Genomic DNA, 15964 nt, shown 5'->3' with positions numbered 1-15964 from the left:
GTGTCACAGTGAGGGGTGTGGGGTATATCAGTGTTACAGTGAGGGGTGTGGGGTATATCAGAGTGTCACAGTGAGGGGTGTGGGGTATATCAGAGTGTCACAGTGAGGGGTGTGGGGTATATCAGTGTTATAGTGAGGGGTGTGGGGTATATCAGTGTTATAGTGAGGGGTGTGGGGTATATCAGTGTTATAGTGAGGGGTGTGGGGTATATCACAGTGTTATAGTGAGGGGTATGGGGTTTTTCAGAGTGTCACAGTGAGGGGTGTGGGGTATATCAGTGTTACAGTGAGGGGTGTGGGATATATCAGAGTGTTACAGTGAGGGGTGTGGGGTATATCAGTGTTACAGTGAGGGGTGTGGGGTGTATCAGTGTGTTACAGTGAGGGGTGTGGGATATATCAGAGTGTTACAGTGAGGGGTGTGGGATATATCAGAGTGTTACAGTGAGGGGTGTGGGGTGTATCAGTGTGTTACAGTGAGGGGTGTGGGATATATCAGAGTGTTACAGTGAGGGGTGTGGGATATATCAGAGTGTTACAGTGAGGGGTGTGGGATATATCAGTGTTACAGTGAGGGGTGTGGGGTATATCAGTGTTACAGTGAGGGGTGTGGGGTATATCAGTGTTACAGTGAGGGGTGTTGGGTATATCAGTGCTGCGGTGAGAGGTGTGAGGTATATCAGAGTGATACAGTGAGGGCTGTGGGGTATATCAGAGTGCTAGTGAGGGGTGTGGGGTATATCAGAGTGCTAGTGAGGGGTGTGGGGTATATCAGAGTGCTAGTGAGGGGTGTGGGGTATATCAGAGTGTTACAGTGAGGCGTGTGGGGTATATCAGAGTGCTAGTGAGGGGTGTGGGATATATCAGAGTGTCACAGTGAGGCGTGTGGGGTATACCAGTGTTACAGTGAGGGGTGTGGGGTATATCAGTGTTACAGTGAGGGGTGTGGGGTATATCAGAGTGATACAGTGAGGGCTGTGGGGTATATCAGAGTGCTAGTGAGGGGTGTGGGGTATATCAGAGTGCTAGTGAGGGGTGTGGGGTATATCAGAGTGCTAGTGAGGGGTGTGGGGTATATCAGAGTGTTACAGTGAGGCGTGTGGGGTATATCAGAGTGCTAGTGAGGGGTGTGGGATATATCAGAGTGTCACAGTGAGGCGTGTGGGGTATACCAGTGTTACAGTGAGGGGTGTGGGGTATACCAGTGTTACAGTGAGGGGTGTGGGGTATATCAGAGTGTTACAGTGAGGGGTGTGGGGTATATCGGTGTTACAGTGAGGGGTGTGGGATATATCAGAGTGTTACAGTGAGGGGTGTGGGGTATATCAGTGTTACAGTGAGGGGTGTGGGGTATATCAGTGTTACAGTGAGGGGAGTGGGGTATATCAGAGTGTTACAGTGAGGGGTGTGGGGTTTATCAGTGTACAGTGAGGGGTGTGGGGTATATCAGTGTACAGTGAGGGGAGTGGGGTATATCAGAGTGTTACAGTGAGGGGTGTGGGGTATATCAGTGTTACAGTGAGGGGTGTGGGGTATATCAGTGTACAGTGAGGGGAGTGGGGTATATCAGAGTGTTACAGTGAGGGGTGTGGGGTATATCAGTGTACAGTGAGGGGTGTGGGATATATCAGTGCGTTACAGTGATGGGTGTGGTGTTTATCAGAGTGTTACAGTGAGGGGTGTGGGGTATACCAGAGTGTTATAGTGAGGGGTGTGGGATATATCAGAGTGTTACAGTGAGGGGTGTGGGGTATATCAGTGTTACAGTGAGGGGTGTGGGGTAAATCAGAGTGTTACAGTGAGGGGTGTGGGGTATATCAGAGTGTTACAGTGAGGGGTGTGGGGTATATCAGAGTGTTACAGTGAGGGGTGTGGGGTATATCAGAGTGTTACAGTGAGGGGTGTGGGGTATATCAGAGTGTTACAGTGAGGGGTGTGGGGTATATCAGTGTTACAGTGAGGGGTGTGGGGTAAATCAGAGTGTTACAGTGAGGGGTGTGGGGTATATCAGTGTTACAGTGAGGGGTGTGGGGTATATCAGTGTTACAGTGAGGGGTGTGGGGTATATCAGAGTGTTGCAGTGAGGGGTGTGGGGTATATCAGAGTGTTACAGTGAGGGGTGTGGGGTATATCAGAGTGTTACAGTGAGGGGTGTGGGGTAAATCAGAGTGTTACAGTGAGGGGTGTGGGGTATATCAGTGTGACAGTGAGGGGTGTGGGGTAAATCAGAGTGTTACAGTGAGGGGTGTGGGGTAAATCAGAGTGTTACAGTGAGGGGTGTGGGGTAAATCAGAGTGTTACAGTGAGGGGTGTGGGGTATATCAGTGTTACAGTGAGGGGTGTGGGGTAAATCAGAGTGTTACAGTGAGGGGTGTGGGGTAAATCAGAGTGTTACAGTGAGGGGTGTGGGGTAAATCAGAGTGTTACAGTGAGGGGTGTGGGGTATATCAGAGTGTTACAGTGAGGGGTGTGGGGTATATCAGTGTTACAGTGAGGAGTGTGGGATATATCAGTGTTACAGTGAGGGGTGTGGGGTATATCAGAGTGTTACAGTGAGGGGTGTGGGGTATATCAGTGTTACAGTGAGGGGTGTGGGGTATATCAGTGTTACAGTGAGGGGTGTGGGGTAAATCAGAGTGTTACAGTGAGGGGTGTGGGGTATATCAGAGTGTTACAGTGAGGGGTGTGGGGTATATCAGAGTGTTACAGTGAGGGGTGTGGGGTAAATCAGAGTGTTACAGTGAGGGGTGTGGGGTATATCAGTGTTACAGTGAGGGGTGTGGGGTATATCAGAGTGTTACAGTGAGGGGTGTGGGGTATATCAGAGTGTCACAGTGAGGGGTGTGGGGTATATCAGTGTTACAGTGAGGGGTGTGGGGTATATCAGAGTGTTACAGTGAGGGGTGTGGGGTATATCAGAGTGTTATCGTGGGGGGTGTGGGGTATATCAGAGTGTTATAGTGGGGGGTGTGGGGTATATCAGAGTGTTACAGTGAGGGGTGTGGGGTATATCAGTGTTACAGTGAGGGGTGTGGGGTAAATCAGAGTGTTACAGTGAGGGGTGTGGGGTATATCAGTGTTACAGTGAGGGGTGTGGGGTATATCAGAGTGTTACAGTGAGGGGTGTGGGGTAAATCAGAGTGTTACAGTGAGGGGTGTGGGGTATATCAGAGTGTTACAGTGAGGGGTGTGGCGTAAATCAGAGTGTTACAGTGAGGGGTGTGGGGTATATCAGAGTGTTACAGTGAGGGGTGTGGGGTATATCGGAGTGTTACAGTGAGGGGGTGTGGGGTAAATCAGAGTGTTACAGTGAGGGGTGTGGGGTATATCAGAGTGCTAGTGAGGGGTGTGGGGTATATCAGAGTGCTAGTGAGGGGTGTGGGGTATATCAGAGTGCTAGTGAGGGGTGTGGGGTATATCAGAGTGCTAGTGAGGGGTGTGGGGTATATCAGAGTGTTACAGTGAGGCGTGTGGGGTATATCAGAGTGCTAGTGAGGGGTGTGGGATATATCAGAGTGTCACAGTGAGGCGTGTGGGGTATACCAGTGTTACAGTGAGGGGTGTGGGGTATACCAGTGTTACAGTGAGGGGTGTGGGGTATATCAGAGTGTTACAGTGAGGGGTGTGGGGTATATCGGTGTTACAGTGAGGGGTGTGGGATATATCAGAGTGTTACAGTGAGGGGTGTGGGGTATATCAGTGTTACAGTGAGGGGTGTGGGGTATATCAGTGTTACAGTGAGGGGAGTGGGGTATATCAGAGTGTTACAGTGAGGGGTGTGGGGTTTATCAGTGTACAGTGAGGGGTGTGGGGTATATCAGTGTACAGTGAGGGGAGTGGGGTATATCAGAGTGTTACAGTGAGGGGTGTGGGGTATATCAGTGTTACAGTGAGGGGTGTGGGGTATATCAGTGTTACAGTGAGGGGAGTGGGGTATATCAGAGTGTTACAGTGAGGGGTGTGGGGTTTATCAGTGTACAGTGAGGGGTGTGGGGTATATCAGTGTACAGTGAGGGGAGTGGGGTATATCAGAGTGTTACTGTGAGGGGAGTGGGGTATATCAGAGTGTTACAGTGAGGGGTGTGGGGTATATCAGAGTGTTACAGTGAGGGGTGTGGGGTATATCAGAGTGTTACAGTGAGGGGTGTGGGGTAAATCAGAGTGTTACAGTGAGGGGTGTGGGGTATATCAGTGTGACAGTGAGGGGTGTGGGGTAAATCAGAGTGTTACAGTGAGGGGTGTGGGGTAAATCAGAGTGTTACAGTGAGGGGTGTGGGGTAAATCAGAGTGTTACAGTGAGGGGTGTGGGGTATATCAGTGTTACAGTGAGGGGTGTGGGGTAAATCAGAGTGTTACAGTGAGGGGTGTGGGGTAAATCAGAGTGTTACAGTGAGGGGTGTGGGGTAAATCAGAGTGTTACAGTGAGGGGTGTGGGGTATATCAGAGTGTTACAGTGAGGGGTGTGGGGTATATCAGTGTTACAGTGAGGAGTGTGGGATATATCAGTGTTACAGTGAGGGGTGTGGGATGTATCAGAGTGTTACAGTGAGGGGTGTGGGGTATACCAGAGTGTTATAGTGAGGGGTGTGGGATATATCAGAGTGTTACAGTGAGGGGTGTGGGGTATATCAGTGTTACAGTGAGGGGTGTGGGGTAAATCAGAGTGCTACAGTGAGGGGTGTGGGGTATATCAGAGTGTTACAGTGAGGGGTGTGGGGTATATCAGAGTGTTACAGTGAGGGGTGTGGGGTATATCAGTGTTACAGTGAGGGGTGTGGGGTAAATCAGAGTGTTACAGTGAGGGGTGTGGGGTATATCAGTGTTACAGTGAGGGGTGTGGGGTATATCAGTGTTACAGTGAGGGGTGTGGGGTATATCAGAGTGTTACAGTGAGGGGTGTGGGGTATATCAGAGTGTTACAGTGAGGGGTGTGGGGTATATCAGAGTGTTACAGTGAGGGGTGTGGGGTAAATCAGAGTGTTACAGTGAGGGGTGTGGGGTATATCAGTGTGACAGTGAGGGGTGTGGGGTAAATCAGAGTGTTACAGTGAGGGGTGTGGGGTAAATCAGAGTGTTACAGTGAGGGGTGTGGGGTAAATCAGAGTGTTACAGTGAGGGGTGTGGGGTATATCAGTGTTACAGTGAGGGGTGTGGGGTAAATCAGAGTGTTACAGTGAGGGGTGTGGGGTAAATCAGAGTGTTACAGTGAGGGGTGTGGGGTAAATCAGAGTGTTACAGTGAGGGGTGTGGGGTATATCAGAGTGTTACAGTGAGGGGTGTGGGGTATATCAGTGTTACAGTGAGAAGTGTGGGATATATCAGTGTTACAGTGAGGGGTGTGGGGTATATCAGAGTGTTACAGTGAGGGGTGTGGGGTATATCAGTGTTACAGTGAGGGGTGTGGGGTATATCAGTGTGACAGTGAGGGGTGTGGGGTAAATCAGAGTGTTACAGTGAGGGGTGTGGGGTATATCAGAGTGTTACAGTGAGGGGTGTGGGGTATATCAGAGTGTTACAGTGAGGGGTGTGGGGTAAATCAGAGTGTTACAGTGAGGGGTGTGGGGTATATCAGTGTTACAGTGAGGGGTGTGGGGTATATCAGAGTGTTACAGTGAGGGGTGTGGGGTATATCAGAGTGTCACAGTGAGGGGTGTGGGGTATATCAGTGTTACAGTGAGGGGTGTGGGGTATATCAGAGTGTTACAGTGAGGGGTGTGGGGTATATCAGAGTGTTATCGTGGGGGGTGTGGGGTATATCAGAGTGTTATAGTGGGGGGTGTGGGGTATATCAGAGTGTTACAGTGAGGGGTGTGGGGTATATCAGTGTTACAGTGAGGGGTGTGGGGTAAATCAGAGTGTTACAGTGAGGGGTGTGGGGTATATCAGTGTTACAGTGAGGGGTGTGGGGTATATCAGAGTGTTACAGTGAGGGGTGTGGGGTAAATCAGAGTGTTACAGTGAGGGGTGTGGGGTATATCAGAGTGTTACAGTGAGGGGTGTGGGGTAAATCAGAGTGTTACAGTGAGGGGTGTGGGGTATATCAGAGTGTTACAGTGAGGGGTGTGGGGTATATCGGAGTGTTACAGTGAGGGGGTGTGGGGTAAATCAGAGTGTTACAGTGAGGGGTGTGGGGTATATCAGAGTGTTACAGTGAGGGGTGTGGGGTAAATCAGAGCACAGGCTCTGGTCTGAGCAGAGCTTTATAAAGCAACTGTTCTATAATGCTGCTGTTTTTAGTTGTCTCAAAATGAATGCTAAGATTGCATTTCCATTCGTAACTCCCAACTCAACCGGCAAAGTTGATCTTCGGAGAAATTTGAACTCAGATTCCCAAGTCCCTTTGCACTTCTGATTTCGGAATTCTCTTCCCATTTAGAACATAAAGAAGAACAAAGAACAGTACAGCGCAGGAACAGGCCCTTCGGCCCTCCATGCCTGTGCCGACCATGATGCTCGAACTAAACTAAAAGAAACCTTCTGCCGTTACTCGGTCCATATCCCCCTATTCCCTCCCTATTCCTGTACCTATCCAGATGCCTCTTAAATGTTGCTAATGTGCTGCTTCCACCACCTCCCCAGGCAGCGCGTTCCAGGCACCCACCGCTCTCTGCGTGAAAAACTTCCCCCGCACATCTCCCTTAAACTTTCCCCTCTCACCTTGAACCTGTGGCCGCTTGTAATCGACATTTCCACCCTGGGAAAAAGCCTTTGACAATCCACCCTGTCTGTGCCTCTCAATTTTGTAGACCTCTATCAGGCCTCCCCTCAGCCTCTGTCTTTCCAGTGAAAACAATACTAGTTTATTCAACCTCTTCTCATAGCCAACACCCTCGAGTCCAGGCAACATCCCGGTGAACCTTCTTTGCGGCTCTCTCCAAAGCTTCCACATCCTTCTGATAGTGTGGTGACCAGAACTGCACGCAATACTCCAAAGGGGCGGCATGGTAGCACAGTGGTTAGCACTGCTGCTTCACAGCTCCAGGGTCCTGGGTTCGATTCCCGGCTTGGGTCACTGTCTGTGTGGAGTTTGCACATTCTCCTCATGTCTGTGTGGGTTTCCTCCGGGTGCTCCGGTTTCCTCCCACAGTCCAAAGATGTGCAGGTTAGGTTGATTGGCCAGGTTAAAAATTGCCCCTTAGAGTCCTGAGATGCATAGGTTAGAGGGATTAGCAGGTAAAATATGTGGGGGTAGGGCCTGGGTGGGATTGTGGTCGGTGCAGACTCGATGGGCCGAATGGCCTCCTTCTGCACTGTAGGGATTCTATGATTCTATGAAATGCGGCCTAACCAAGGTTTTATATAGCTGCAACATAATTTCCCAACTCTTGTAGTTAGTGATCCGGCCGATGAAGGCAAGCATGTCATATGCCTTCATAATCACCTTGGCCAACTGTGTTACCTGCTGTGGACCTGCACGCCCAGATCCCTCTGTATGTTAATAGTCTACCTTTTTTCTGGTGTTTTGTTTTGGCTTTCAGTGAGTTGTGTTTGATGTCACTCTGAGTGGGTCTGACTAACTCTGCTCACTTTTGCAGGGATGGGCCCAATCTATCTCAACGAGGTGCAATGTACTGGCTTTGAAAAGTCAATATGGGATTGTCCAGCCAAGAATATTACACAGGACGACTGCAAGCACACGGAAGATGCAGCCATTCGCTGCAATGTCCCCTATATGGGCTTTGAAACCACGGTCAGGCACTTCTGTTCAATAACCCATATTGTGTGTGTGTGTCTGTGTGTGTGAGTGAGTCTATCTGTGTGTGTGTGTCTGTCTGTGTGTGTGTGAGTCTGTCTGTGTGTGTGTGTGTCTGTGTGTGTGAGTATGAGTAAGTGTGTCTGTGTGTGTGTGTGAGTATGAGTCAGTGTATGTGTGTCTGTGTGTCTGTGTATGTGAGTATGAGTAAGTGTATGTGTGTATGTGTGTCTGTGTATGTGAGTATATGAGTAAGTGTATGTGTGTCTGTGTATGTGAGTATATGAGTAAGTGTATGTGTGTATGTGTGTCTGTGTATGTGAGTATATGAGTAGGTGTATGTGTGTGTGTGTCTGGGTGTGTCTGTGTGCGTGAGTCTGTGTGTGAGTCTGTGTGTGTGTGTGTGAGTCTCTGTGTGAGTCTATGTGTGAGTGTGTGTCTGTGTGTCCGTGTGTGTGAGTCTGTGTGTGTGTGTGAGTCTGTGAGTTTGTGAGTCTGTGTGTGTGTGTGTTGCTGGGGACCAGATGAGAAACTCCAAGGTATATTATGAAATTGGACTAGACCGCAACTGTTCTTGATTTTGGTATTGGTGTGAGCACAAGGTGTTCTGTTCCAGGTGTGATTCTACTGATCCACTAGGAAGTTTTTATTCAGACAAACTTTATTTAACAGCTAAAATATAACAAAAAGAATTGGCATCACTTTTTACCAATTGAAATACCTAAACATGACTCAGTATAATTCTTAACTGCTAGCTTAGTCCTATTAGTTCCAATTTAAGCAATATTTCTGATAGATGTGAATTCCTCTTCGGAAACAGTTAGCAAGGTACACAGGCTTAGGTGAATTCCCAGTCCTTCAGCCTTGTAGCCTCTCTGGACAGAGATACAGAGGGACACCCATCTTCTGACTCTCAGACAGCAGCCTCCAGAGAAAGATCTGTCTCCAAACCACAGAACCCCAGAGGGAGAGAGAGTAAATACAGCTTGCCTTTTGCAGATCTATCAGGAGAGTGACACCTATTTTCTTGCAGATCCCCAGATTTCAATTTCCAGAGAGAGAGAAAGAGCCAAATTCAAACTGCAACTGCCTGTTTTTTGCTCTCTGGAAGCCTAGCTCCACCCACATACATGATTTTCTTGTCAATCAATGTAATCAACCCTACTCAGAAACCCCAGGGAACAATTCTTAAGAATAACAAGAATAAAGCATTAGCTCAGAATAAAATAACACTCCAATAATTAGGAGCAATTAAACTCCTGCAAATTCAGCTTGTGAGACCATAAGAACATAAGAACTAGGAGCAGGAGTAGGCCATCTGGCCCCTCGAGCCTGCTCCGCCATTCAATAAGATTATGGCTGATCTTTTCATGGACTCAGCTCCACTTACCCGCCCGCTCACCATAACCCTTAATTCCTTTATTGTTCAAACATTTATCTATCCTTGCCTTAAAAACATTCAATGAGGTAGCCTCAACTGCTGCACTGGGTAGGGAATTCCACAGATTCACAACCCTTTGTGTGAAGAAGTTCCTCCTCAACTCAGTCCGAAATCTGCTTCCCCTTATTTTGAGGCTATGCCCCCTAGTTCTAGTTTCACCCGCCAGTGGAAACAACCTCCCTGCTTCTATCTTATCTATTCCCTTCATAATCTTAAATGTTTCTATAAGATCTCCCCTCATTCTTCTGAATTCCAATGAGTACAGCACCAGTCTACTCGGTCTCTCCTCATAAGCCAACCCTCTCAACTCCGGAATCAGCCTAGTGAATCCCCTCTGCACCCCCTCCAGTGCCAGTATATCCTTTCTCAAGTAAAGAGACCAGAACTGTACACAGTACTCCAGGTGTGGCCTCACCAGCACCTTATACAGCTGCAACATAACCTCGCTGTTTTTAAATTCGATCCCTCCAGTAATGAAGGATAAAATTCCATTTGCCTTCTTAATTACCTGCTGCACCTGCAAACCAACTCCTTGAGATTCCTGCACAAGGACACCCAGATCCCTCTGCACAGCAGCATGCTGCAATTTTTTACCATTTCAATAATAGTCAATTTTGCTGTTATTCCTCCCAAAATGGATGACCTCACATTTACCAACTGCCGGTTACAGACGATTTGGCATCATGTGACCGAGCTGCATTATTACACACCCTTCACCAGAACCACGACATAAAATACATTTCTTAAAGGCACAGTGGTTAGCGTGTGTGTGTGTGTGTGTGAGAGAGTGTATTGTGGTTGGTGAGTGTGTGTGTCTGTGTGCATGTGTGTATATCTGTGTGTAGGTGTGTGTGTGTCTGTGCGTGTGTGTGTCTGTGTGCATATCTGTGTGTACATGTGCGTATGAGTGTATTGTGGTTAGTGAATGCGTGTCTGTGTGTGTATATCTGTGTATGTATATGTGTGTATATTTGTGTGTGTGTGTGTGTGCCCATGTGTGTGTCTGTGTGCCTGTGTGTATATCTGTGTGTGCGTGTGAATCTGTGTGCCTGTGAGAGAGAGTGTTTTATGGTTACTGTGTGTGTCAGAGTATGTGATGGGGAGTGGGGTGGAAGTACAGGTGAGGTGAGGGAGCGATCTGGAGTGGGAAAGGAGCAGGGAGGAATTGTCTGCAGGAAAGGCGCAGAGAGGAGAGAGAACGTAGAGGTGGGCAAGGCAGAGGATGAACACAAGGTGACAGGAAAAGAGGCATGAGGTAGAGGGAGAAGGAGAGGTGAAGGAATTGGAGGGAGAATTGGAGAGGGAGTGTGGGCGGGGGGGGGGGGGGGAGTGGAAGGTGATGGAGGGGTGAGGAGGAAGGTGAGGGGTCAGGAGGAAGGTGAGGGGTCAGGAGGAGGGTGAGGGTGGGAGGAGGGTGGGGGAGGGCGAGGATGGGAGGAGGGCGAGGATGGGAGGAGGGCGAGGGTGGGAGGAGGGTGAGGGTGGGAGGAGGGTGAGGGTGGGAGGAGGGCGAGGGTGGGAGGAGGGCGAGGATGGGAGGAGGGCGAGGATGGGAGGAGGGCGAGGGTGGGAGGAGGGCGAGGGTGGGAGGAGGGCGAGGGTGGGAGGAGGGCGAGGGTGGGGGAGGGCGAGGGTGGGGGAGGGTGAGGGTGGGGGAGGGCGAGGATGGGCGGAGGGCGAGGATGGGAGGAGGGTGAGGGTGGGGGGAGGGCGAGGATGGGAGGAGGGCGAGGATGGGAGGAGGGTGAGGGTGGGAGGAGGGTGAGGGTGGGGGGAGGGCGAGGATGGGAGAAGGGTGAGGGTGGGAGGAGGGTGAGAGGATGAGGTTAGGAAAGTGAAGGGAAGGGGATGATTGGGGTGGGGAGGAATGTATAGGTCGGAGAGGGGGTGAGGATGGGACAAAGGAGGAGGAGACGGGGACAGGGAGCGGGGATGTGACGGGAAGTAGGGACAGGAAGGGGGCTGGGCATGGGAGGGGAGTGGTGAGAGGGGAGGGGGTGGGGGAGAGGGTGGGTGTGGGGACAGGGTGTGGAGATGGGGACAGGGTAGGGGGAGGGAGAGAGGGAAAGGTGGGGTGAAATGGCAGAGAGCTCGATGCAGAGAGAGTGAGGATTCGGATCCAGAGATCTGCTTGCGCTGATTAACCATAATCCTCTACGTAACAAAGTTCACCATTCCCACAGTAATCAATAATTCAAACACAGAATTCAGCTCCTCGGGGTAATGAGAGGGGATACATTATGAATGAAGCAGGAACAGGGAGTTTAAAACTAGCTGGTGGGTAGAGGGAGGATTTAGACAACAGTGCATGACCAATCACCCAACCCAAACTATAGGGAGAACATCAGTGCAGAGGGAGCTTTACTCTGTATCTAACCCCGTGCTGTACCTGTCCTGGGAGTGTTTGATTGGGACAGTGTAGAGGGAGCTTTACTCTGTATCTAACCCCGTGCTGTACCTGTCCTGGGAGTGTTTGATGGGGGACAGTGTAGAGGGAGCTTTACTCTGTATCTAACCCCGTGCTGTACCTGTCCTGGGAGTGTTTGATGGGGACAGTGTAGAGGGAGCTTTACTCTGTATCTAACCCCGTGCTGTCCCTGTCCTGGGAGTGTTTTATGGGGACAGTGTAGAGGGAGCTTTACTCTGTATCTAACCCCGTGCTGTCCCTGTCCTGGGAGTGTTTGATGGGGACAGTGTAGAGGGAGCTTTACTCTGTATCTAACCCCGTGCTGTACCTGTCCTGGGAGTGTTTGATGGGGACAGTGTAGAGGGAGCTTTACTCTGTATCTAACCCCGTGCTGTACCTGTCCTGGGAGTGTTTGATGGGGTAAGGAGTCTAACAACACCAGGTTAAAGTCCAACAGGTTTATTTGGTAGCAAACGCCACTAGCTTTCGGAGTGCTACTCCTTCGTCAGGTGAGTGGAAGATCAAAATTGAGTTTGTGTCTTTATATGCCCTGTTTGCTGTTTATGAGCAGATCTTCCACTCACCTGACGAAGGAGCAGCGCTCCGAAAGCTAGTGGCGTTTGCTACCAAATAAACCTGTTGGACTTTAACCTGGTGTTGTTAGACTCCTTACTGTGTTTACCTCAGTCCAACGCCGGCATCTCCACATCGTGTCTGATGGGGACAGTGTAGAGGGAGCTTTACTCTGTATCTAACCCTGCGCTGTACCTGTCCTGGGAGTCTTTGATGGGGACAGTGTAGAGGGTGCTTTACTCTGTATCTAACCCCGCGCTGTACCTGTCCTGGGAGTCTTTGATGGGGACAGTGTAGATTGAGTATGATATAGCACTTGCTAGCTACAAGAGGTTAATGGGTGCTATGTGACTCTGTTTTTTGTGTGAGCTCCATTGTGTTGTGATTCTGGTGATGGTGAAATATTTGCTGTTGTCTAATGAACTAATAATTACTGTTAGTAACTCAACAGAATCCAATGATCTTGGACAAGACGCAAGTTTACAATTGAAATTGTATGTCCTTGATACATTGGATATACACGCTTGGTTATGGTGTGTACTCTGAGGTATACACACCCAATTACGGTGTGTACTTTGAGGTGTACACTCGGTAATGGTGTGTACTCTGAGGTGTACCCTCTTGGTTATGGTATGTACTCTGAGGTGTACACACTCGGTTATAGTGTATATTTTCTGGTTCTCTGCCTCAAGCTTTGCCTTGCTGTAGCCCAGTGATCACTAACTGCTGCAACAGGTCCCGGTGGGACTGGTTACGTTAGTAGCCTCAGGTAGTGTCTTTTCTCGCTGGTCTGTTGAGTGACGGGGGTTGGTTGGGATTGGGTGAGAGGGATTAGAAACATAGAACATAGGAACAGGAGGAGGCTAGTCTGGCCTTCGAGCTGGCTCCGTAGAGTATTCCAAAGATTTGCCACCTTCTCAGTGAAGAAATTCCTCCTCATCTCACTCTTAAACGGTTTGCCCCTTATTGTGAGACAGTGTCCCCTGGTTCTAGACCCTCCATCCAGGGGAAACATCCATTCTGCATCTACCCTGTCCCACACTGTAAGAATTTTATAAGTTTCAATGAGATCACCTCTCATTGTTCTGAACTTGAGAAAAAACAGACCCAGTTTCCTTACTCTCTCCTCATTGGACAACCCCACCATCCCAGGAATCAGACTGGTGAACCTTCACTGCACATCCTCCAGGGCAAGGACATCCTTCCCTGAGTAAGGACCCAAAACTACACAATACTCCAGGCATGTTCCCACAAAGATTTGATACAATTGAACTAAGTCAGCCATACTCAAATTCTCCTGTGGTCAGGGCAACGTAATACTTGTCTTCCTAATTACTTGTTGCACAACCTGCATGTTAGCTTCCAGTGACTTATGAACAAGGATACCTAGGTCCCTTTAGACATCAATGCTTCCCACTACCCCGATGCTTCAGTTATAAGACCACATGGAAGTCCAGTTAGGTGGAGTCTGTCCTCTGATGTTCAACAACTTCCTGTTGAATTATCAGGTTGAACTGATTTGAATTTGCATCAGGCATAATGTGACACACTGGCACAGTGGTTAGCACTGCTGCCTCACAGCTCCAGGGACCCAGGCTCGATTCCGGCTTGGGTCACTGTCTGTGCGGAGTCTGCACATTCTCCCCTTCTCTGAGTGGGTTTCCTCCGGATGCTCTGGTTTCCTTCAACAGTCTGAAAGACGTGCTGGTGGGTGAATTGGCCATGCTAAATTGTCCCTTAGAGTCCCTAGATGTGTAGGTTAGTGCCATTAGCAGGGAAAATACATAGGGCTATGGGCTAGGGCCTGGGTGGGTTGCTCTGTTTGGAGAATTGGTGCTGACTTGATGGGCTGAATGGCCTCCTTCTGCACTGTACTGTTTCTATTTTGATCATGGCTGATAATCCAACTCAGTAACCCCTTCCCCCCATATCCCTTGATCCCTTTAGCCCCAAGAGCTATTTCTAATTTGTTCTTGAAATCACACAATATTTTGGCCTCAACTACATTCTGTGGGAGCGAATTCCACACATTCACCTCCCTCTGGGTGAAGACATTTCTCCTCACCTCAGTTCTAAAAGGTTTACCCCTTATCCTCAAACTATGACCCCTAGTTCTGGACTCCCCCACCATTGGGAACATTCTTTCTGAATCTACTCTGTCTAACCTTGTTAGAATTTTATAAGTTTCTATGAGATCCCTTCTCACTCTTCTAAACTCCAATGAATATAATCCTAACCGACTTAGTCTCTCCTCATATGACAGACCTGCCACCCCAGGAATCAGCCTGGTAAACCTTCGCTGCACTCCCTCTATAGCAAGGACATCCTTCCTCAGATAAGGACACCAAAACTGCACACAATACTCCAGGTGTGGCCTCACCAATGCCCTATACAATTGCAGCAAAACATCCCTATCCCTAAACTCAAATCCTCTCGCTATGAAGGCCAACATACCATTTGCCTTCTTTACTGCCTGCTGTACCTGCGTGCTTACTTTCAGTGACTGGTGCATAAGGACATCCAGATCTCTTTGAACATTCCCCTCTCTCAATTTATAGCCATTCAGATAGTCTGATCTCCCGCTTTTGCTACCAAAGTGGATAACCTCACATTTATCCACATTATACTGCATCTGCCATTCACATGCCCCACACACTCAGCCTGTCCAAATCACGCTGAAGCATCTCTGCATCCTCCTCACAGCTCACCCTCCCACCCAACTTTGTGTCATCTGCAAATTTGGAGATATTACATTTATTTCCCTCTTCCAAATCATTAATAAATATTGTGAATAGCTGGGGTCCCAGCACTGATCCCCACAGTACCCCATTAGTCACTGCCTGCCATTCGGAAAAAGACCTGTTTATTCCTACTCTTTGTTTCCTGTCTGCCAACCAGTTTTCTATCCATCTCAACACACTCTCCCCAATCCCATCTGCTTCACTTTTACACTTAGGTGGGGTTTAAGAGTTTGGATTGTTTGACCTCTTTGCGATGTGTGCAGTGACAGAGGATCGGATGAATGAAACTTCGGTTATTCTGTGTTTCCCGAGTCCAGATTAGGGGCTGCAGGAGGGTGAAACAGCTCGATCTCCTGGTTAGATTTCATAATTCCTGCTCCTTCCAGCCTATTCCCACAGAGGGGCATCCCACTAACCGGATTTCCCCTCCATGGGGGGGGTCACACTAACTGGATTCCTTCTTGGGACCATTTCTCCCAGAAAATTCCAAACAATGAGGCCTGTCTCTCTCTCTCTCTCTGCTGGGATATAACAGTGAGGACAGGGTAAGAGTATACACCAGCTGTGTGAGACCAGCGAGAGAGGATTCTCCCTCAGAAATCAGCGGGAAAACAAACAGGACAGCAAGGAAGCATGTGGAGTAATCACAACACGGCTCATTCATACTATAGTAACAGTCAAACACAACCATTCTAATGATGGAGCCTTTACACAAAGAGTGGAAGAAACAGTCAGTGCCACGCCTGACAGATTAATCCCAGTGTCTGTTACTCTCTATTACTCACTCCCAATGTCTATTACCCTCTGTTACTCACTCCCAGTGTCTATTACCCTCTGTTACTCACTCCCAGTGTCTGTTACCCTCTGTTACTCACTCCCAGTGTCTATTACCCTCTGTTACTCACTCCCAGTGTCTATTACCCTCTGTTACTCACTCCCAGTGTCTATTACCCTCTGTTACTCACTCCCAGTGTCTATTACCCTCTGTTACTCACTCCGTGTCTGTTACCCTCTGTTACTCACTCCCAGTGTCTATTACCCTCTGTTACTCACTCCCAGTGTCTGTTACCCTCTGTTACTCACTCCCAGTGTCTGTTACCCTCTGTTAC

The 15964-nt window shown here is 49.0% G+C and overlaps 1 protein-coding gene across 3 annotated transcripts in view; it reads left to right on the top strand.

Moving 5' to 3' along the window:
* Positions 1-15964, top strand: part of LOC144501245 (lysyl oxidase homolog 3B-like) — a 151257-nt gene that overhangs the window by 104616 nt on the left and 30677 nt on the right. For all 3 annotated transcript variants that reach the window (XM_078224742.1, XM_078224733.1, XM_078224752.1), the window contains exon 7: positions 7536-7690. In XM_078224742.1, the coding sequence (XP_078080868.1) occupies positions 7536-7690 (155 nt within the window). The remainder of the gene's footprint in view (positions 1-7535; positions 7691-15964) is intronic.

Source organism: Mustelus asterias, chromosome 1 (assembly GCF_964213995.1).
Source record: "Mustelus asterias chromosome 1, sMusAst1.hap1.1, whole genome shotgun sequence".
Lineage (NCBI taxonomy): Eukaryota > Metazoa > Chordata > Chondrichthyes > Carcharhiniformes > Triakidae > Mustelus > Mustelus asterias.
Note: the sequence above shows the minus strand (reverse complement) of the source record. Positions and strands in the feature narration are given on the sequence as shown.